Raw genomic sequence first — 23111 nt, forward strand, 5'->3', positions numbered from 1 at the left:
TAATCTCACGGATTGTATCAATTACGGTACTTTTCTCCCGGTTTTTTGTTCTGTGTATATCTGTTGGACCTTTTCGATTCCTTATATATAAATTTCGAAAGATCTAAGCAAGTATATTCAAATGTCTTTCAAAAATGTTATTTATAGAATGAGTTGCTCTAAATCCCAATCTCAGGCTTTTCATCATATCTGAGACGTTATTATATATGTAAATATATATAAAACTTGTAATATCATCTAGACTTTCAGATAACATAAAAGATTCTTTTTTAATAATATTGTATCTGCGCTTTATAATGTTATGCCGAAAAATTGGTAATTTTTAATTTTTAGAATATGAAATCTCGAAAACCTAATATGAAGTATATAATATTCGGTATTAGCGGATATAACACTCATACGTGTTTTAATTATTTAGCGTAAAAAAAATTATATAATTTCGGATCTGATTTTTAATAATATAATCTACATTGTAAAGCATTAACTTTTTAAATGACCTTGAACTTGAAACCTTTAAGTTAATTTTTGAAATCGTATTATGTAATATATACTTCATACATATGTATGTATGTTGTACATAACATTTTTTTTTTATTTTTTTTAACTTAAAAAAATATTTACCTTAAGCAATAAGTAAAATAACAACAAAAATAATAATAGTAACTAGAAACATTTCAAATAAAATTCATCTATAGTTGTATTAAAATAAAACAAGAATACCGTTACTATTAGAAATTCCATGAAACATATTCCGTACGTAGATACATGCATACATATGTATGTACTCTATTAAATCATATGTAGTTATATACATACAGTCATCTACTCTTTCAAACGAAATTTCAGAAGTATATAAAACATTTTCTCTCTTTTAATTTTTTTGAACGTGATTTTTTTCTGAAAACGTGACTTTATATTGATTTTTATATGTATGTATATATATATATGTATATTTTTTCCTTGTTTTATACTCTATGCTAGTTTTTATAAGAAATTTATTATAAAAAATAATGTAGTACAATAAAAAAACAAATATAAAACAAAAAAATAAAGAAAACAAATTTAGTATGACTAGACATATTTATGTAAGGCAAAAAAAAAAAAAAAAAAAAATACAAAATTATGTACAAATGTCAAACATTTTAAAAGGACACTTTTAGAAAATATAGGTTAAATGTTAATAAATTGCATATTGGGTAGAAATTTTTAGAACTTACATTAGTTTATGCTAAAGTATATATGTATGTTCATTAGGGTGGTCCCATTTGTATGGAGAAAACTTATGCTTCGTTCTAAAGCTATGTATGTATACATGCTTGTTAGATCTTACAACGTTGGCAGAAACACATAAACTTTCCATTGTCAGATAATTGTTTGACAATTCTTATTATCAGATGTGCAAATTTTATGCATATGTTGTTAGTGTTAACTGACAATTTCTGTTGGTTGATATGAGATTGTACGGATTTTTTACAATATACATACCTGTTACAAACAATTTTTTATTGTCATTACTAGGGCAAGGATTTCTATGCAAATGTATGTTTTTAGTTAGTAACTCAAAATAACTTAACTAATTTTCTTTTCGAATCAAAGAATTTGCTACAAAATGGCATCGATTTGTTGTTGCATATTTTGTTATAGATGCATAAATTGCATATTTTTGCATATTTCCAAAATTTTTAGAGCATATTTTGCATATTTTTTTAATTTTTCTAGAACAAATTGTTTTGTTTTTTATGTATTTCATATTTTTACAACAAATTTCGTATTTACATATTTAGAATTTTTTTTAAATAAATATCAACAACTTAAGATCTTAATACTATTAATATGTACCTTCACAATGAAATATTTTTGGGGCATAATTTTTAGCATATTTTGTGCATATTTTCGCATTTTATAGTTCATATTATACTGACAACAATATATCATTTGTCTTAATTTTTGTCCTGAAGCCATTATTTGGTGTGCCAAATCAAAGTAGCAAAAGTTCCTTTTTTAAGGGACTTCTAGTTTTTTCATGTTTTAGATCATGTGAAAGGTTCTGGAAAGGAACTTTAAATAAGGAATGTTTGTGCAAGTTCAAAAAAATTGAAATTTTTATAATTAATTGAAGGTGCTGATCTGAAATTAATAAAAACCTCATTTAGTACAAGAATGCAGTCTTACCATTTTAAGACTAAGCTCACCAAATATTGAGTTCATTATAAAAATTGAAAAAATGTCATAATATTAGGGATCACCCTAATATACATAATCTTAGCAATTTTTAAATATTTTTAAAACAAGTGAAATTTTATTATTATTTTAATATGAAAGAATCTCTGTTTTACAAATAATCAGAAATTAAAAAGTAACTTTAAACCCTAGTCGGTTTTTTTTCAATCACAGTAAAATCTATACCCGCGGGAAATGGATTAACATTTGAAATACCTACAGAAAGTCTTGAAAACTGTTCCAACGTATAAAATCATAAATTTTTTTAATATTGCGTACTAAACAACGAAGGTTTGCTTCGTTGTTTAGTACGAAGCAAACCTTATAGAGAAGATATCGTGGGACTATATTCAGTAGTCGTTATCTTTCTTTTTGATATGAAATTAAAATATTGGTGGTTATTCATGACCGATGATTATAGAATTTTTTAAAACAATATTTTTTTCAAATTACTTTAAAATCTATTATTTTGGATAATTTTCTGTTGCAAATCAAGTTTTCTGGACATTGAACACAAAGCGGTAATATTCAAAATATAATTATATGTCTTGAAATAAAAACTCTTAAATACAGTCCCCCGATTCTATATTGCATCTTAAAATCGAATACAAACGGAATGGTAAAATCTTATTCTAATTCTCCCCATATTTTGATGATCAAGTACAACTAAAAATGTTTATTGTCTGCCATAAATATACTTACACTACACATCTACATATGTATGTACAAATGTATGTTACTTTTGTAATATGTAATCTTATAAGGGTGGCCTTAAGTTTATTTCTTTATATATGTACATATGTTTATACATTTTACATGAAAGTACAAATACAAATGTAATTCTTATACATACAAATAAACATTTAAACATTTCACGTAAAAATCACGTACTTATCATAACAAGAAGTCGTCTGATAATAAAGGTGTTATTTGTCTTACTTGTTACTGTTGCTACCTTTTTTTATTTATTTATAATGTATCTTTTATTTTTTTAACTTTCGGTATTAAAAACGAAACAAATTAAAGTTAGATGTTACACACTAATGATTGATTTATCATTATTTTTTTTTTAATAAGGTGTGTATTTAGATGTAAACCACTATCAAGTTAACCTGTAAGTCCTAATGACGTTTGAACGTTATTTTTTTCTTCTTTTAATTATAGACCCGATTACATAAAATCATTTTTGTAAACGGGTCTATGTATAAGGTAAAATTTTTTATGCACGGCTTCATAAATCCTCAAGAAAGAACGATCCTAGTATGTGTTTTGACAATCGATTGAAAAAAATCTTATATAGAAAAAAACTTCTAAATTTAACTTTTAAGTATAAGTGACGTGGGTTGCTCAAAAGTTAGTGAGTTTACTCGGAGGAGACCTTGTGGTCTATTGTGGAACCCTTAGGAATACCTTCCTTTACCTTGACGTTCTGACGTGTGTCAAATTTTGCAGAGCCCAGTAGTTATACCCGCGAGAAGTCCAATCGATTTCTTACTATAAGAAAAAAGATTCCTACTTACTAGGTTTTTATCAGAGTGAGTCAGAACATTCTGGATATTTTACAAGTAGTGATTTTTGACCACCTAAGTTCCGTTTCACTTAAAGTACATCTATCTATGTATTTCGATAGGAAACCCTTTGCTCAAGATTTAAGTCTATAAATTTAACTTCATAAATTCTGTTGGAACTTGCGTACTGGAAACGATGCGGAATATTATGTTCTCCTATAGAATCATACGACCGAAAAGCCATTAGGTAAACTAACCAAAACCGGTTATAGAATAGGTCATCAATCGAACGGTCTAATAACTTTATATTGTAAAGTCAGAAACTCCAATCAAAATTAAATACCCGTAGAAAATTTGCTATATGGATCGCTCTAAACTTGTGTATAAAACGTCCAAGGGCTCTTTATTAGAAACTTAGAAGCAGAATCATTTACCGACAGGCCGACTTTTCAACGACAATTGGATCTTCGCTCCGGAACGATCTGAGTCATACTCAGTCAAAGATTGTCTACTCTGCTGTATCAACCGAAAGATTTTTTTCCCCAGGAAAGAACTATCGGCCACAGTCGAACTGTTACAACAACCGACAGGTCGAAGACAATTAAAGCTATAAAGTAAAACCTATGAACACATAAGACTTTGAAAGAGTCTTAACCGAATACTGTTCTAAAAATCAAATCTGCTGCAAGTTTTTTATAAAGTTCTTTTCTTTCCCAAAAGAAAGCCTTATGAAAAGCTTTGGTTTATAGCAGAAATGTTAGATATTTATGTAATGTGAGTTAAAGCTAGTTAGATAATACAATTTTGCGTCTGTGACTTTACAAAAGTCACAGAAAAAACTATCATTAATAGTTTTTTCGTAATATTTGCGAAAATTTCGTTTATAATACGAAGTATTATTTCAATAAACTTTTTTTTATAATTTTACATATGTAAGTACGTAAATCTTTTACGTTAATTTAAGTAAAATTAAATAAAATTGCATTTTTTTATAAAATTTAAAAAATATACAATTGTCCAATTCACAATCGGTGTTGTACTGTTGTATCGTAGTATGTCGCATTTTTTTATTATTGATTTGTTTTTGTTTCAAAATTTTTTATTTGAAATTTGTTTATGATTTACAACGCTACAACGATACGACATCGATAATATTGATGAATTATTTTCATAACATAAAAGAAAAAATTAATAAAATTAAAAATGGATTGACTTTTATAACTGTTCGTTACAGTGTTTCTCTATAACTGATTCTTAACTTAACAAATACGAACTAAAACAAAGAAGATTCAAATGTTCTTTAAAGCTTCCATAGAACTTAAGTTTATGAATACTTCAACTTTTTTAAAGCTCCAACTAAGTGATTTCCGAATTTCGAACAAAAGTCAAAATTGGTCAAAATAGAACAAGTGCATTAGAACTTGTTGCGGCACTAAAACAACTTAAAATTAAAAAAAAATTCTTAGAGTAAAATAAATTTCTTGATCTTTTCTATATTATTTAATCATTTTATTATTATATTTTCAATTTTGTATTTATTTGTATTGTTGATTTTTCTAATTTTATTCTTTCTTTCGTTCTACTATTTGGATTTGTACTCAATATTTAACTTTGGTTATTTCAGTGAAGAGTATTGAGGATATTTTTATTTGATTTGAATTTCGATACCCCTTAAGAACTTTGAGTAGTTTAGGTTTAATATTTATACAATTTGTATTTGATTCCTATTTAAACTCTGGTGAGAGTATGTATGTATATAGTAGCTACACAATATTTTGTTATTGTTTTTGTTGGGGTCATTTTTTCTTCATTTCTTTTTTTTTACAAATTATTTGCTTTCATTGTAGTTGTTGTTGTTGTAGTATTTTCAATTGCAAGTTTGTATTGTTGATCGATTTTACGTGATGTTTTTGAATTTTTCAGTATTTATTGCAGGCATAAATAAGTTGCTGATGTTATAGTTGTTGTTGTTTGTTGTATTATTGTTTATTATTTGTTGTTGTTTTTATTTTATTATGGTCATTCTCGTTGTTGGTATTGTTATTTGTTTAAACTTTACCAGCAGCCAGCCCCTTACTCTATCTCTCCAATTTCTGTAGATATTTTCCATATAAAATGTATATTTAAATGTTTACTTGTGTGTGTGCGTGTATCATTATGTATATTTTGTATATAAAAATATATTATTTATTTAATATTTATTATTTACATGGACTTGTTTCTTTTTTTTATAAACATATATTATTTTAGTTTACTTTAGCATTTTCAGTTTTGTTATTGTTGTTATTTGTATAGTCAAAATGTTGATACTGCTGCTGGTTGGTTGGTTATTGTTAAATTATTTATTTCCCTTTCCCGGATTTTGTTTCATTCAACCCACTAGTAGTTGTTTGAATGTTTGATTTACTTACTTATTTATACATTTATATGTATGTATATAAAGGCAAACATAAAATTCAATATTTATTAAATATTAATTATTTTTTGTTTTATTGTCAAATAAACTTATTTATTATATGTACATACTTTGTAAATAATTATATTTTACAAAAATACTTATTTCTTGTTAAAATATTTCTTAATATTTATAATGATATTTAATAGTTTACTATTTTCACTTTCATTTAAGTGCAATAAAATTTATTTCCAAAATTATTTGCAAATTTTTTGAATTTTAACACGTTTCAATTGTGATTATTCAACAAATATTTAAAATATTTAAAGCTTAAGTTTATTTTTAAAGTAATTTTTTTTTGTAGGCTTGTGTTACAAATTTTTTTATATATTTATACCCTACACTACTTAAGTAAGATATATGTAACTCATTAAAATATTGGTTCTATTCCCACCTTAAAGTATACCAATCGGCTCAGAATCATTTTCTGAATTTAGGTCCGTCCGTCTGTCCGCCCATGTAAACCTTGTAATTAAACTACATGTCACAATTTTCAAGATAATTTTATGACGAAGTTTATTGAAAATGTTTTAAAGCGGTCCAATGTTTCACCTAGGCCCCATACAACCGTAGCGCCCAAATAGGACTTTTGAGTCATAATTATTTTAAATGTTCTAGTATCTCTACCAACTTGGTTTTGTACAAGTCTTAATGTTACTGATGATTTTCGTAATGATCGGGCTTCAGTTGAACCTAGCCCTTGTATAAAGCTCCCTTTAGAAAATGAACATGGATGTAAATACGTCTGCTAATATTTATAAGGATAATTCCTTTTTTAAAAATCGCGTATCACGACCCTGCTGTTGAGTACAATAAAACAAATAAACTGAATCGAACCTCATAAGATCAGAAGATCAGTAGCCGTAGTTATAAGAAGGACTCGCCTACTTTTTATAAAGAAAATTACAAGGAATTGTTTAAATGTATTAAAATTTTATATTTTTAAAATCTCCATGTCCCCACCTCCTAACTATTCGACCACTTTTTACTGTTATATTGGTAATACCAGCTTAACGACCTAACTTTTCAATGACCACTACATACTGTCTGCATAACTTAGAAGAAACCTTGTAAAGACTTTCAAATAATTGATTATGTAAGTACTTACTTTTTAGCCTTAATATGTTATTTTCAAACACAGTGGACGTATACTAGTAGACTATTTTTTTCACAGAAACAAAACTACTTACATAATTCCCTATTTGCAGGCGATCGCAGTAAGTACTTATCTAACTCACTACTGGTAAGTGAGCGTACCTCCAATAGCGTTTTTATGCCTGTTGTTGCATATTATTGTTACAAATGCATAAATTGCATATTTTGCTTTAAACTGCATATATTTTGTATATTTCCAGCATTTTTATAGCATGTTTTGCATATTTTTTAATTGTTCTAAAACAAATCGTTTAACAAATTTCAATTTAACAACAAAATACTATAAGGGGGTATGTTCTATGAAATACAATTTTACATACTTAGTTTTATTTAATTTTTAAAACCACAATAGTGCGGAAGATATTTTGAGTTTGTGCTGCTAATTTTAACGTCCAAAATATTGGTCCTTTAAGTATCGCTTCAGTATCAATTTCTGAGTCTGTTCATCTGTGTGTCCATAAAAAATATAACTTGATAAAATGTTGTTCTTACATCTTTCTCACGTCCATAATTCACTTAAAAACATTACCAAACGGAAAATTTCGGAAGAATTATGATTTATACAAAAATACATTAATTTACCAAATTTTATTAGAATTGATATCAAACTTTCCACTTTGAGATATAAATAAATACTATTTATAGTCTTTTTATATTTGTCATTCTTGAGGTCGTGGTTAAAGTGGTTAAAGTGGTATTATAGTACGTAAAGCAGTTCTAAAAACCTGTATATTTGTTATCAAAAACTTAAGATCTGAATATCTACTAATATGTACCTTCAAAAATAAATATTTTTGGTGCCTATTTTCAAAATTTTTAGTGCATATTCTCCCATTTTATAGTGCATATTATAAGAGCATATTTTTAATTTTTTAGTACATGAAAATCCTTGCCCTGCTTATAACATTGTCTTATGTTTGAAATTTTCATTTACATTTCAGTATTTAAATAATATAGGAATATGTAGTTAGTAGTTTGGACTAAAATTTTGAACCAGTCTTTATATAGAACTTCAAAAAACTTGGATCTCAAAAAATCATAAATTAAACAGACTATTCAATTTCTTCTCTAAATCAATAACGAATTCTAAAACTACTTATAATTAATTTGCCGAGTAATTTACAGTTATTCTATATAGTTTAATATATTTATTTACTATCAGCAATAAAATAATTTCTCTTATTTTCTCAGATTTTTATAGAATGTGATAGTGGTTAATGTGAATTGTTGAACAAAAAGATAATGACATTTAATATTAGTTGATGGCAAAGTTAACAATAATGTTAACGATTATAATTAACTATTGCTAAAAAGAAAGAATAATTAAATAACATAAAACTTTTGTTTAATACACTTTAACGGCTAAACAAACAACAGCCAATAAGTGAAACAGGAAAAGGAAGACAACCACCACAAAGATAACAACAACACTTACCCAACAAACATATTGAAAGTGGGTTAATTGTAGCAAAGCAAAAAACACCCTCCCCTCTTTTTAGAAGGGAATTTAGTAAATGTATACTTAACACATTTTTATCTGTTTATTTAACCGGGTTATAATCTCAAAATTAACCTTAAACAGAATTAAAAGCGTAAAAATTATAACATGCAAGAGTGTTAAACGCGAGATAAAAGTTTTGCATTTAGGGTTGGTTGGTTTGTTGGTTAGTGGTTGACAGCCACAGTACTACTTTATGATATTATGATTTAAACAATTTAACGATTTAGTGGAATTTGTGTGGAAAACAAAAATCACATCATATGTTAGTCACATTTAAAACTTATGCCTAGTTTTTTCCCCTCTGGGCAAGTACAACTGGAATTCAGAAAGTACACAGCAAATTTCCCTACATATCAACAACATATGATAATCTAATGGTCAAGAAATACTCATGCTTCATGTGTGGAAATTTTCATTTTTAGTTTTTGGGTTTTAAGCAAAATAGTATATTTTGAAAAATTACCAAATATTCAGCAGCTACAGGTAATAAAGATGCACATTTAACGCTTTAACACAAGGTATGCTGGTGAAATGTTTTCCAATTTTCTCATGAGAATACACGTACATTTTTGACCATACGAGAAAGAAATTCACAAAATTTTTACAATATTTTGGAAATTTTCTATTTAAAAACAAATGAGCAAAAATTTAACGTCAACATACGAAATGCCATAAGACACAGACCAATTCACACTCTTGCTGCAAGGAAACAAAATATTTCCGTGTTGCACTATTGGAAAATCCCGTAAACAAATCGCGTTTTTCCTTGTTTGCTAGTGTTGTTGCTAAACTTAAGCGTGAGAAAATGTTTTTTTCTTCTTCACTTAAGACACAAATTCCAAGTTGGAAAAGTTAGATTTTTCCTTCTTATTTTCCTCACCATCACCCACACTTAAATAAGTACCTGGTTCACGTACGTGTTGAAGTAATAGTTGTAGAAGGTTTTTGTTGCTGTTTTTTTTCTTACGGTTAAAAAGGCGCTGTTTTTATTGCGCTCCTGTCGAGTAGCGCACTGGACTTTGCCACAGCATGTTAAACGCCTTACGAAATCTCTTCATTCATCCATTCATACGATCGTTTTGTTTAAACAATGATCGTTAATGACAGTAATATGTGATTTCCAACAGAGGAGAGGCAAGAGTGCAAGAGAGATAGTTTTAAAATCTAAAGACTGTTTTACATATGGTCGTGTTGAAGCGTGGGAACGTCTTGCTAACTTTGTAAATTTTGGAACTTCCATATAATATTACCTGGATTTTACGTGTATAGTTTTCTATATGCTTTTTCTTTAATAAATGTGTAATTTATTTGTAAAAGATTTTAACTTTCTTAGAAGATCATGCCATGTAAATGGAATTAGATTTCTAAATATTAAAGTGTAAACTATTTTTCCGATAAGATATAAATTATTTCAAACTTTAAAAGGTTAAAATTATTATGTAATACTAATTGATGGATATGATGGATATACATAATTTCGTGGAAGTCAGAAGAGGACGTGTTTCTGCTTTTTTTGTCAGCCAGCACACTGATCCAATTCTAAGTAGGTTTCTCGTTCCGCTCTTGTATCAAACTATATGATATTAGTGATCCTAACTCTCTTCTGCCCTGTCTAGATCAATACTGTCGGAAATGATGTATATCTTTAGCCCAACAGAGTTCGATAAAGTACCATAAGGTTTTTAGAATATATTTCTTCAATCTCTTTTGTTTAATATATTTGTTGGCGAATCTTCCATTAAATCGAATAATTTTCAAATAATTCAATTTATCACTAAAGTAACGAACTTTTCTGCTCCTTTCACACTCACACCCCACAAATGAGATAAACACTAAACAATATTCATAAATTTTCTTTCATAAATTGTTAAAAGAACAAAAGGCAAATCATTTAAAGACCGTAAAAAATTACCGTCGCTATATCATTATAATGTCCTAAATACATACGCCTGAGAGTACAATGCTCGAAATACACATTGTGCTAGAAAAAATACTACCATCGACGACGCGGCGTTACAACATTTGAACTTTGTATAGTGATGAAAACGCGACAAATTTTGAAGTTGTGCATGTTGCTACATTTAAATTGGGGATTAGTTGTTTACTTATAAATAGTTGTTATTGTTGTTGCTGGTATTCTAACCAAAGAGACATTTTCACACACACACTCATAGCCATAGATGAAGAACTATGAGCAGAAGGAGAAAATTCTGCAGTTTTAAAAGGATCCAATATCCAGGATTGAAAATTTTTTTCACCATTGCCAAATCAAGTCATGTTACTAAAATCACTAACCTTCCGAAGACAACAGACTATAAACTAGACTATAGACTAGACTATAGACTAGACTATAGACTAGACTATAGACTAGACTATAGACTAGACTATAGACTAGACTATAGACTAGACTATAGACTAGACTATAGACTAGACTATAGACTAGACTATAGACTAGACTATAGACTAGACTATAGACTAGACTATAGACTAGACTATAGACTAGACTATAGACTAGACTATAGACTAGACTATAGACTAGACTATAGACTAGTAAAGTCACTTACAGTGTTAGTTTTTGAACCACCAAAGTAAAATTCTCCATTTGTAATCTTGTGTATATTTTTTAAGGGTTAATGGTCGTACTTCAGCAAAAATATCCTTATGCTAAATGATAACATTAATTTGGGACACTTACACCAAATTGCAGGGAATATTACATGTACACAACCAAACATAAACCATACTTACGTTGTGGATTAAAACAATTGAGTAAATCTGTTGCTCTTTCTTCTATACCAAATATATGTATATATTTTATTACAAATTGGTACTTTTTTTAATTCAAATGGTAGTAAGGATTATTAGAGTACTATTTTGTAGGAAAATGTTAATGTATTAGTAGTTGTACAATCTATGATTGGTGGCATATGATTTTTGTTGTTTTCACTCCTTGTGTAAATTGTGATAATTTTTATGACTTTTACCAACTGCCCTATTTTATTGATTTATTTATTTTCTGCTGTGATTTTTCCCTTTTGCTCAGACTTTCTTTTTGGTTTATGAGCGATTTTAGCTTAATGTTGCATTAATTTATCATAATTTTTGGTTTTAATAATAAGTTTTAATATCTTAAAATAGTTTATTATCTTATTAATATTCGTTCTTAAGTTTGAATAGTTTTTCAGGATTTTTATAACGTTTATTGTTATTGTTTATTATTGATTAAATTTGGTTTGTATTTGTATGTTATTTTAAGTGTTTGGAATTGCAGGATTTGATTTTATTATTCAGCAAATTGATAAGGACACATAAAAACAAATATATTAATTTATTTATGTAAGATCTTTATTTTTAGCAGAGATTTAAGTGAAGGAGGTCTGTCTGAATATTTATGAACTATTTTGAATTAACTTTCCCAATGTCCACGTTAGCATAGATAGACAAGTCTTGGACCTATTTGATCGGACCTATTTGATATTAGATTAGTCACAACTATATAGCACTATTAATAAGATCGGTGAAGAAATTTCTGAGTTTGTCATTTATGAAGAATATGTATTACTTCTCATCTCTATAATTTACTATCTATTGTTCTTTGTTTTTTTCTCTAAGACCTTAGTGGGATGCGACTTGGTTAAGTATCGATACCTTTTAAATTGTCCCAAAAACAAAAATTTGTAGAAACTTTAAATTTCTCTCTGAACATTGGTGCTTTATTTATTCTCCTTACAAATGAGATCAAACTTATGTATAGAAATATTGATCGTAGATCAACAAAGATAACATATTCTCCTTATTAGATTTTGATATGATCTAGCTATGTCTATCAGTTGTATTGAAGGATCTAGAAGAAATATTCGAAATATTAGAAACGTAGATACTAGTATATTTGAATCGAAATATTCAAAAAAAATTTTTGAAATTACAAACAGATGTACGTAAATTACAAACAGATCCACCCATATAAGGTGACAAAATAACAACTAACTTTATTAACAAGGGTTAAGTCCATAATTTACCTTAACCTTACTAATAAGTTGTTTATTGTCTATGAATAATTCCAAACTGATAAAATTAATATGAATTTTAAGATTTGCAATTATCACTCTAGCAAAGCCCGACCCCCAATAAACACTTTAACCCATTAAAAACCCCTATTCCAAAAATCAACCTGTTGTTTATGTTAACGTGAATGACAGTAATATATGAGTTATCTGGAATATTAAATACTGAAAGGATAGGTCCGTAAAGCAAGGAAAATTTACAATTTTGTTAAACAGTATTATTGGAAATATTTTAAAGTTAAAAATCCAATTTCAAAGAAATATAATAATTACATTTAATAATAAATTGAATTCAATTGAAAATGAATTAGAAAAATTATTAAGAAATTTTTTTTTATAAAATTTTTAAAGAATTTATAACATGCATTTGTAAAACGTATGTATATAATATACATATGTATGTATATAATATAAAAATATATATAAAACAGCAAGCAGGATGTAAACGTATAAAAAAATAAGAGCAACAACAAAAGAATACAAATATTTTGCAAATTTTACTAAAATCACGTACAAACTATTTTTATCAATGAAAATATGACTTGTTGCATGGAAAATTCCAAAAAAAAATAGAAGACACCTATTAGAAAATAAGAAGAAAAAAATATTTAAAAGATGAAAAGAAATCAATAGCAATTGTAACAATATGTAATGTAAAACTATATACTATAAATATCATTTATATGTAGATTTTAGTCAAAGGATTTCTAAGGATTCTTATGGTCGGTAACTGGTCTAATCTTTATTGGTCTATGTACATACATATGTATATGTTTAGTTGTAAAGGTTATTATAAAAGTTAATCTCCTGTGGTTAGTAAACGTGTGCAAAAACAATAGACAACAAGACGCCCATTTAAGAAACCACTTCTTGTGTGTGTGTTTTTTTTTTTTGCTCTATTACGAATGAATGAATAAAAGTCAAAAATTAAGGATTTGCCAAAAATCTCAATTACTCACAGATACTTTCTTAAGGATTTTTTTTAAGAGAGAGAAATAAAGATCAATGGTGGAAACCAAATTTAACAGGTAGTTAGTTTTAATGTTCAGGTTCAGGTAGTTTTTGAAAATATTTCTTAAACATGGTGTTTTTTTGTTGTTATTGTTAAAGGTCAAACAACAACCTGATTTGGACCAATGATATTTCGCTATATAATTCATATATTTTGTATAAATAATATACAGGTATTTGTGAAATTTCGCACATATTTGTTATTGTTTTAACATTTTCGGAAATATATACATACATAGATATAGAAAAAAGGAAATGAAACTATTTACAGGTTATTCATTGGTATTAGTGCAAGAGATTGAGTAAAGAAAATTGTTATTAAAACTAGTGAGGATGCTGAATTTTAAACAGTCTCAAACAGGTGATCATTGAGTAAAGGATATTTAAGAAAATATTGCTTTAAAATATTAAATAAATAAAATGACTTATAAACGTAGAGAAATGAGAAATTGCAAACAAGATAAATTAGGTATTTATATTATATATTTTTAAAATATTTAACAAATCATATACTAACAAAATTCTATTTTGTTTTAATTAAAGGTTTAGCTAAAACCTGTGCCATGAAGGAGAAAAGCAAAAATGCGGCACGCACCAGACGTGAAAAGGAAAATGCGGAATTTTTCGAATTGGCCAAATTATTACCACTACCAAGTGCAATTACATCACAATTGGATAAAGCCTCTATAATACGCTTGACCACCTCATACTTGAAAATGCGCCAAGTTTTTCCTGAAGGTAAGTTTAAATCCTCCATAAACATAAAAAGCCTATACTGGATATAATTCTTAAACAATTAGTGTTTATTTTTTAATATTTATATTAAACGTGAGACAGTTTTTTTGTTGGGTTTTATTATTGTTAAGAGCACGCGTTTGAACTTGTGTTCTTTATACTGTGATTTTTTTCAATGTCACATGTCCTGTTTTGTACGTGTATCACACGTTTTAATTTCCTGCGGCTATTACAAATGATGTGTAATGGTTTGTAAGTTTTTGCCTTATGCCCTTCCGGGCTGCTGGGGGGATTATTATTTTATTTGGTGACGAATTTGTTTTATCATGTTGTTAAATCACAGCTGGATATGTGTTGATTGCAAACACACAAGCGCTAATATGTTGGAAATTATTGTTTTTTTATTCTTTCAAAGAAAAAGTAATGTGAAGGAAGTTGTATGTCATTGTAATTGGAGGTTAAATTTGAACAATAATAAATAATAAGTGGGAAAATTACTATAACTATACAGAGGGAATAAGAAATATACACGCCTGGTAACAAATTGATACCAATATGTTTATAATTTTTCAATAACATTCGCTGTCAAAGTATATACATACGTACTATGTTGTCAGACAACAACAATCTGTTGTCAATAGTAAGCTTACCACGTTTTTTAACATTTCGACAAAAGGTTCGTATAAAATTTAGATTTTGACAACGAATTGTTGCAATGTTGACAACGTTGCGTTGACTGACAACATAATGTTGCATGTATGTATGTCATTGTAATCGGAGGTTAAATTTGAACAATAATAAATAATAAGTGGGGAAATTGCTATAACTACCCAGAGGGAATAAGAAATATACACGCCTGGCACCAAATTGATACCAAAGTGTTAATAATTAGATTTGAAAACATTCGTTGTCAAAATGTATACATACGTACGATAACACTAGGTTTTTAAACAAAATCAATCCGTTTTCAATAGTGAACTTACCACGTTTGTTAACATTAAGACAAGGGATTTGTATAAAATTTATATTTCGACAACGGATTGTTGCAATGTTGATAACGTTGCGTTGTCTGACAACACAATGTTGCCGTATGTATATGTGTATGTATTCAAAATTTTTCTTTGAATTTAGGATCAAAAATTTTGCTTGAAATTGCAAATTTATTCAAAAATTTTAAATTTACAAGAAATATAGAATTTATTTGAAATTTTTCTAAAATCTTAAATATTTCAAAATTTTTTTTATTAAAATCCGAAATTATCTAATTGCTTTATAAATTGAGAATTTATAGAAAACTTTTTAAATTTTTCATATTCTTTTTAAGTAGAACTTTTTTTTAAAATACTATAATTTATGGAAAATTTATTAAAAAAACTAAATTAATTTGAAAATTTAGCAAATATTTTCTATAAATTAATAATTAATTTTTTGAAATTTATTTTAAAATCGATTATTATTATTACTTTCTTGCATAAACTAAAAACCAGCAAGAAGGTAAATTGATGGTAATAAGCTTACCCATCATTAAAATCATTGACATCTTTAGACTTGTTAAAGTTAAAGAGTTGGTTGAAGATGGGGGAGCGCGCAAAAAAACAAAAAGGAATTTCCACCCTATTTAAACAAGTAGTCTCGTCATGTTCTTCTTTTCACATTCTAATTACTTTAATATGAACAGGACAAAAAAACATAAGGAAGAAATAACAACAAACATATTATTTGACTTTATAATAAAAAACTGATGTTTCCCACTTAGAGAAAGAGAGACACCGAACAGCATGTAAAGTAGAAAAACAACTTCCCATGAGTAGAACAATGATGAAGTGGGAAAATATATATGTATATGTATGTATGTACAAGTGGGTGGTGTGGTTGGGTTTGCTTGTTAAATAAACTCAGAATAACAATGCAAAAAAATGACAGACATAAAGACAACCTACTGCGAATGTATGACTTTAATTGTTTAAAAAATATTTTGATGATATCCTGCTGGTATTGTTTTTTTTTGTTTTTGTTCTATTCTTTACTGATTTATTTTGTTATACATAATTATTTTTTTACTATGTTTTGATTTTCTTTTTTTCAATTTCTATAGGTTTGGGAGAAGCTTGGGGTTCTTCGCCTGCCATGCAAAGAGGTTCCACTATTAAAGAATTGGGTTCACATCTTTTACAAACTTTAGACGGTTTTATATTTGTAGTAGCACCTGATGGCAAAATTATGTACATCTCAGAAACCGCCTCTGTTCATTTAGGTTTAAGTCAGGTAAGTGTTAAAAAATTTATATACATGAATATAAAATTAAAAAATCAATGTAAATTTATGCGCATAAATTTATTATGACACACAACCAAGCGTTAACAAAGTAAAGAACTCTTAAAAAAGTTGTTCCTTTGTTGGGGCAATGAAAATTTACATATCCTTAGTTAGTTTGAGCGTTTTTTTTTGTTAATACACATAATGCTGTCATTTGTAGGTTGAATTAACTGGCAACTCAATATATGAATATATACATAATTATGATCAGGATGAAATGAATGCGATATTATCCCTACAACCTCATATGTATCAAAATCCGGTAAGTTATGAAAAAAAAAATTTTATAAAATAGTTGGAATACTCAAGTATTTTTTTTATTTTGTATTCTCTTTCTCTTTAACTATCTTCTATATTCTCTATCTATTGCTTTCTTAAACTCTTTACAATTTGACAATGTTTATAAAACAAAGGATGCATTTATAAATTCTTTACACCTAACACAGACAAATCCCGCCTCTATTGGCAGTCCAAATGGTAACACAAACTATGGTGTAGCCGGTGGTGATCGTGGCTGTCATACCATTGAAATTGAAAAACATTTTTTCCTGCGTATGAAATGTGTTTTAGCCAAACGTAATGCCGGTCTAACAACTTCCGGTTATAAGGTAGGTTCTTTTTTGTTTTGGAGAAAATTTTATTTATGAATTAATTTTATTTGATTTGTTTTTTTATATATTAAGGTTATTCACTGTTCCGGTTATTTAAAAGCCCGCATTTATCCCGACTATGGTGATGGTCAAGGTGGTTATATACAAAATCTTGGCCTCGTAGCTGTTGGTCATTCCCTGCCTACATCTGCGATTACGGAAATTAAACTACATCAAAATATGTTTATGTTTAGAGCTCATATGGATTTGAAATTAATATTTTTAGATGCTAGGTAAGTGTGAAAAAAATGGAAAAAAGAAATTATTTTGATAATTCAAAAAAAAAAAAAAAAAATATTATAGAACTTATTATTTTTTATTAACTTTCGAAATTTTGTCCTAAAATCACAAATTTTTTGTAATTAATCTTATTTTTTTGAAAAAGTATCGAAATTTTTCTTATAAATTTTTGTTATTTTTTTTCTTATAAATTTTGAAATTAAATTTTTTGAGAAAAATTATAAAATTTAACAAAAACTTCCTATAAACAAAAAAATTTATTGACAATTTTCTAAAATTTTCTAAAATTCCCTTTTTAGTAGAAAAATTTTTTAGAAAGTTTTTAAAAAAAATCAAAAATAAATAGAATTTTAGGATTTTTTAGGAAATCATTAGGTGCCGTTGATCCCTAAACTTAATGATTAAGAACATTGTTGTTTCAATATTATATTTTTATTATATTATATTTTTTAATTTTCGAAATTTTGTCCTAAAATCACAATTTTTTTGTAATTAATCTTATTTTTTTTAGAAAAATTATCGAAATTTTTCTTATAAATTTTGAAATTACATTTTTTGGGAAAAATTATAAAATTTAACAAAAATTTCCTATAAACCAAAAATTTATCGACAATTTTCTATAAATTGATAGTTTTCGAAAATTTTCTAAAATTCCTTTTTTAGTAGAAAAATTCTTTAAATTCTTAAGATTTATGCCAATATGTTTCAAAATTAAGATTTTTGAGAAAGTTTTTAAAAAAAAATCAAAAATAAATAGACTTTCAAGATTTTCTTTTTGGAAATCTTTAGGTGCCGTTGATCCTTAACATAATGATTACAAACATTGTTATTTCATTAATATGGAAATAGTTTTATCAAAAAATTAACTTCCTTTTTAAAATTTCAATTACACATTTTTTCTTTATTATGGAAATTTAATATAATGTAAATATGTAATCATCGCACTTTCGTTAACACTTACTTAAACAAACGGCAGCCATTTTTACTCTCAATGTTTTTACAAAAAAAAAGAACTAAATAAAAACAACAGCAAAAAATCCACACACACACACACAACACCCCACTTATCAACATGGGCACGATAAAAATCATAGAAAATCCCCTTTAACTCCCCCTTAATAAAAATAAAGAAAGCTTAACAAAACAACAATACAATACATACAAAACGAAAGAAAGAAAGAAATAATGAAACCCAGCAAACCAAACAACAAAAGCAAACAAATCATTTTCCACTTGAAAATGTGTCTACAACTTTGATTTTAACATTCATTCATGCAATCTTTCCACAACAACTACAACAAGCAAAATTCCATAAAAACCAGTGGAAGGAGTATGAGTGTGAAAATTATTCGGTTTAAATGTGAAAACAAATTGAAGGGAAATAAAGAAAAGCAAAAAACAAGTAGGAAAGTATAGTCGGGCATGGCCGACCATATGATACCCTGTTGAGTTTCATTGCGATACAAATGGTTACAAGTCAATTTTAGACGTTTAAGTCATTTTTTGAAGGGGGGTTTGTATGGGGGCTAGGGTCAAATATAGGCCGATCCTTACGAAAATCTGCAGTATCATTTATACTTATATTAAACTTATTTGTGCCAATTTTTAGAGGCTAGCAGAATATTTGACGTAATTATGGCATAAAAAGTTCAAATCGGGAGGTACGGTTGTATGGGGGCTAGGTGAAATAATGAACCGATTTTAACCATTTTCAATAGGCTTAGTCCCTGTGCCAAAAAACATGCTTGGTTTAAATTTCATCAAATTATCTTGAAAATTGCGGCCTGTACCTTGCGCACAAGGTTTACATGGACAGCCAGCCGGACAGACAGACTCAAAAAATATTCTGAATCGATCGGTATACTTGGACCAACATTTTTGTATGTTACAAACATAAACACAAACGTATAATACCCTCCCCACTATAGTGGTGTAGGGTATAACAAAAGTGAAACACAATCTTTTAAACGCACAATTACCCTTATGATGTTAACAAAACAACAATAATAACGACAAAAAAACAAGGGGAACAAAAGAAAAATAACAAAAAGCATATTGTTTTCATTATGCATAAAACTCAGCCTCCCCCCTCTCTGGCAAACATTATCCTTTCAAGTATCATTTAAAATTATTGGTATTTTTATGAAAGAAAAGAAATTTATTTAGTATTTTAATTGAATTAAAGTTAGGTAAACATAATATACATAAAATTTATTGTTATTTTTAATATTTTTTTTTGCTCTTCTTTTACAGAGTAGCACAACTTACTGGTTATGAACCTCAAGAACTTATTGAGAAGACTTTGTATCAGTATATACATGTGCAGGATATAGTGAACATGCGTATATCACATCAGATACGTAAGTAGCAGTTCTTCCTTTTTTTAAACCATAAAATATTATGTCCTTAATATAAATTCGTCAATTTCCAACAACCACTTTTTGGTTTTAATATAAACTTTTGTTATTGTTATTAAAATGTTTAGCATGTTTATTTTAATTGTTATTGTTTTTATTAGAACTTGTGCTTTAACAAAACATTAAAATTTTGTATTTTATTTTTCATTCAATCATAAGCGTTTAATCCTTTTTTGGAAATTGCATAGGATCATTGTTTTGTTTTTGGAATTTAAAAATTTATTTCATTTTGATTTCATTTGTTTATTTACAGTTTTGTATAAAGGACAAGTTACCACCAAATATTATCGTTTTCTAACAAAGGGTGGCGGTTGGGTTTGGGTGCAATCCTATGCCACCTTGGTGCACAATAGTCGTTCTTCGCGACAAGTTTGCATTGTTAGTGTAAATTATGTTTTAAGGTAAGTAATAAATTAACAGTTAAGTGTCCTATACATTATTGATCCTAAATAAATTAGGTTATGTCCGTCCGCCCATATGTCTTGGATGTCATATGCATATCTCGCAATTTGGGAATAATTCAGTGAAATTTATAGACATTTTTTTATAAATCTCTTAAAAAGTTTGATAAATTTTAATAATTGTTTCTATAAGTTTTAAAAAAATTTTGATATACATATTTCAAAAATGTTCGATTAATTTTTAAAAATTTTAAATATATAGAAAATTATCTTAATTGAAAGAAAATGTTCGATAAAATATCAATTAAAAGAAAATTTTTGAAAATATTTTAATTTATAAAAAAATCGTTAAAATTCTTATAGACATTTTTTGATAAATATAAAAATTGTTCAAAAATAAAAAATGGATTTAGGTCTTAATAACTCTCGTTTTGTAAAGAAGTAACAGTTTGTTAGAAATAATTTTTTATTAAATTTCGTTTTTTTTTATAAATTTTAGTGAACAAGAGGCCAAAGACTTAGTACTTAATGATATCCAAACGGGTGTTATCAAAACTGAACCCATCTCAACGCCAGCACCCATACCAACACCAGCCCTACATGCCAGTCATGCAGCAGCCGTTGCTAATGTACCACATTCAGTTTCAGCACTAAACAATGGTGCCAACTCTGTGCTGAGACATACAACTGCCAGCGGTTTAACTCCCAGCGTTATAAGTACAAGTCCTAAATTGGAGGCCTGCTACGAGTCGACGGTGGGTCATTTGTCAACAGCGGTGACACCAGTTTTAAGTACAAATAGTAGTTCAAGTAGTAGTAACAATAATGGTTACCTAAGTCAACATCAAACGACGCCAACAACACCACAACAACAAACAGCACTTCATAATGATCATCAACATCAGCCACTACAACAACAACATCACCCGCACCAGCATCACCATCATCATCATCACCACCATCAAACTGAACATATGCAACATCAAGCAATAAATCCACAACAACAGCAACAACACATACTAGATATAATGGATCCTCATCAGCCTCCGGCAAATCTTAGCTATACCCAATTATATCCGGTCAATGAGTCAATAGTGAGTTCTAGCAGTTCTTTAACTCATGAACATATGCATCAATATCCCGATACCACAAGTGGCAGCAGTTCATATTATAGTAATAATAATTATTATTATGATGCCACCGTAGATGTAACAGCTGCCTCTTTGATACGTCCCTTCTCGGCCAATTCGAATAGTTGTTCGAGTAGTTCAGAGAGTGAAAGACAATTGTCAACGGGTAATGCTTCCATAGTTAATGGGACTTCACCGCAAACCACCTACAGTGATCTCAGTCATAGTTTTGAATTGAATTATTTCTCAGATAGTAGTTCCCACCAATTGCATCATCAGCAACAACAGCAGCAGCAACAGCATCAGCAACAACATCATTTACAACACAACACTTTAACCGAACTAGTTTCTCCTTTACAAGGACATCATTTAACGCCACTAGATCATCAATCTACAGCGCAACATCACTCTCTAACACAATTAGAACTACAGCAACATGGACAACAACACTCGAATCAAAATCAGCACCAGCAACATCAGCCACAGCAACATATTGTAGCGAATAGTTTTACGGAAACCTTTAAAAATGTCGATGGACCCCACTATACCAGCGTTATAGTTGAGCCCCAACATTATATAAACAATGATTATGTGCATTAACCTTTAAAGTTTTTGATTATTTCAAAAACTTCTAAAGAAACCTCTTCTTCTTCAGCCACCGCTACAAAAAATCTACAATTAATAAGTTTTTCTATTAATTTCTATTGTTGCAATGCTATTTGATATAGAAAATTATAAAATAAAATAAATATGGCTGAGCCATTTTTTATGAAATCAAATATCTTTACTAAAAACATATAAAATCTATTTAACTTATTAATAATTTTATATTAAAATTTGATTTTTTTTATTTATTTATGATTTAATTTTAATTTATTATTTTTATCTTTTTACATAAATCTATTCAAATATTATATACATTTTATTTATTCTTCAAATTAAATATTAACTTTTTTTTAATATTTTATTTACTAACAAGCATTTTTTATTTAAATTGTTATCTTCTGTAATTGTAAGTTATTTAATATTATATTAATTTAAACAATTTATTATTTTTTAAATATATATCTAACATATAAAAACACACATTTTGTTTAGTTGTAATTATATATATTTTTTTGTGGAATATCTCATTTGTAAATATATAAGAAAGAAATCATGTGTATGCCTAATCCCCATATATATAAAAATTGTAAGTATATAAGTTATAAAAGAAATAAAAAATTTGTTTATTAGTAAAAATCTATATATTATAATATTAATAATTAAAAAAAAACAAAGAAATAAATATTTGTATTTATAATTATA

The 23111-nt window shown here is 27.6% G+C and overlaps 1 protein-coding gene across 3 annotated transcripts in view; it reads left to right on the forward strand.

Moving 5' to 3' along the window:
* Nucleotides 1-22602, forward strand: part of LOC111690477 (protein single-minded) — a 40998-nt gene extending 18396 nt beyond the window's left edge. For 2 of the 3 annotated variants that reach the window (XM_046950249.1, XM_046950248.1), the window contains exons 2-9: nucleotides 14458-14652; nucleotides 16745-16914; nucleotides 17126-17227; nucleotides 17379-17573; nucleotides 17649-17848; nucleotides 20109-20215; nucleotides 20526-20673; nucleotides 21173-22602. In XM_046950249.1, the coding sequence (XP_046806205.1) occupies nucleotides 14478-14652; nucleotides 16745-16914; nucleotides 17126-17227; nucleotides 17379-17573; nucleotides 17649-17848; nucleotides 20109-20215; nucleotides 20526-20673; nucleotides 21173-22403 (2328 nt within the window). In that variant the 5' untranslated portion in view covers nucleotides 14458-14477 and the 3' untranslated portion in view covers nucleotides 22404-22602. The remainder of the gene's footprint in view (nucleotides 1-14457; nucleotides 14653-16744; nucleotides 16915-17125; nucleotides 17228-17378; nucleotides 17574-17648; nucleotides 17849-20108; nucleotides 20216-20525; nucleotides 20674-21172) is intronic. The other variant, XM_023452959.2, reaches the window with a different exon arrangement.
* The last annotated feature ends 509 nt before the right edge of the window (nucleotides 22603-23111 follow it).

Source organism: Lucilia cuprina, chromosome 4 (genome assembly GCF_022045245.1).
Source record: "Lucilia cuprina isolate Lc7/37 chromosome 4, ASM2204524v1, whole genome shotgun sequence".
Taxonomy (NCBI): Eukaryota; Metazoa; Arthropoda; class Insecta; order Diptera; family Calliphoridae; genus Lucilia; species Lucilia cuprina.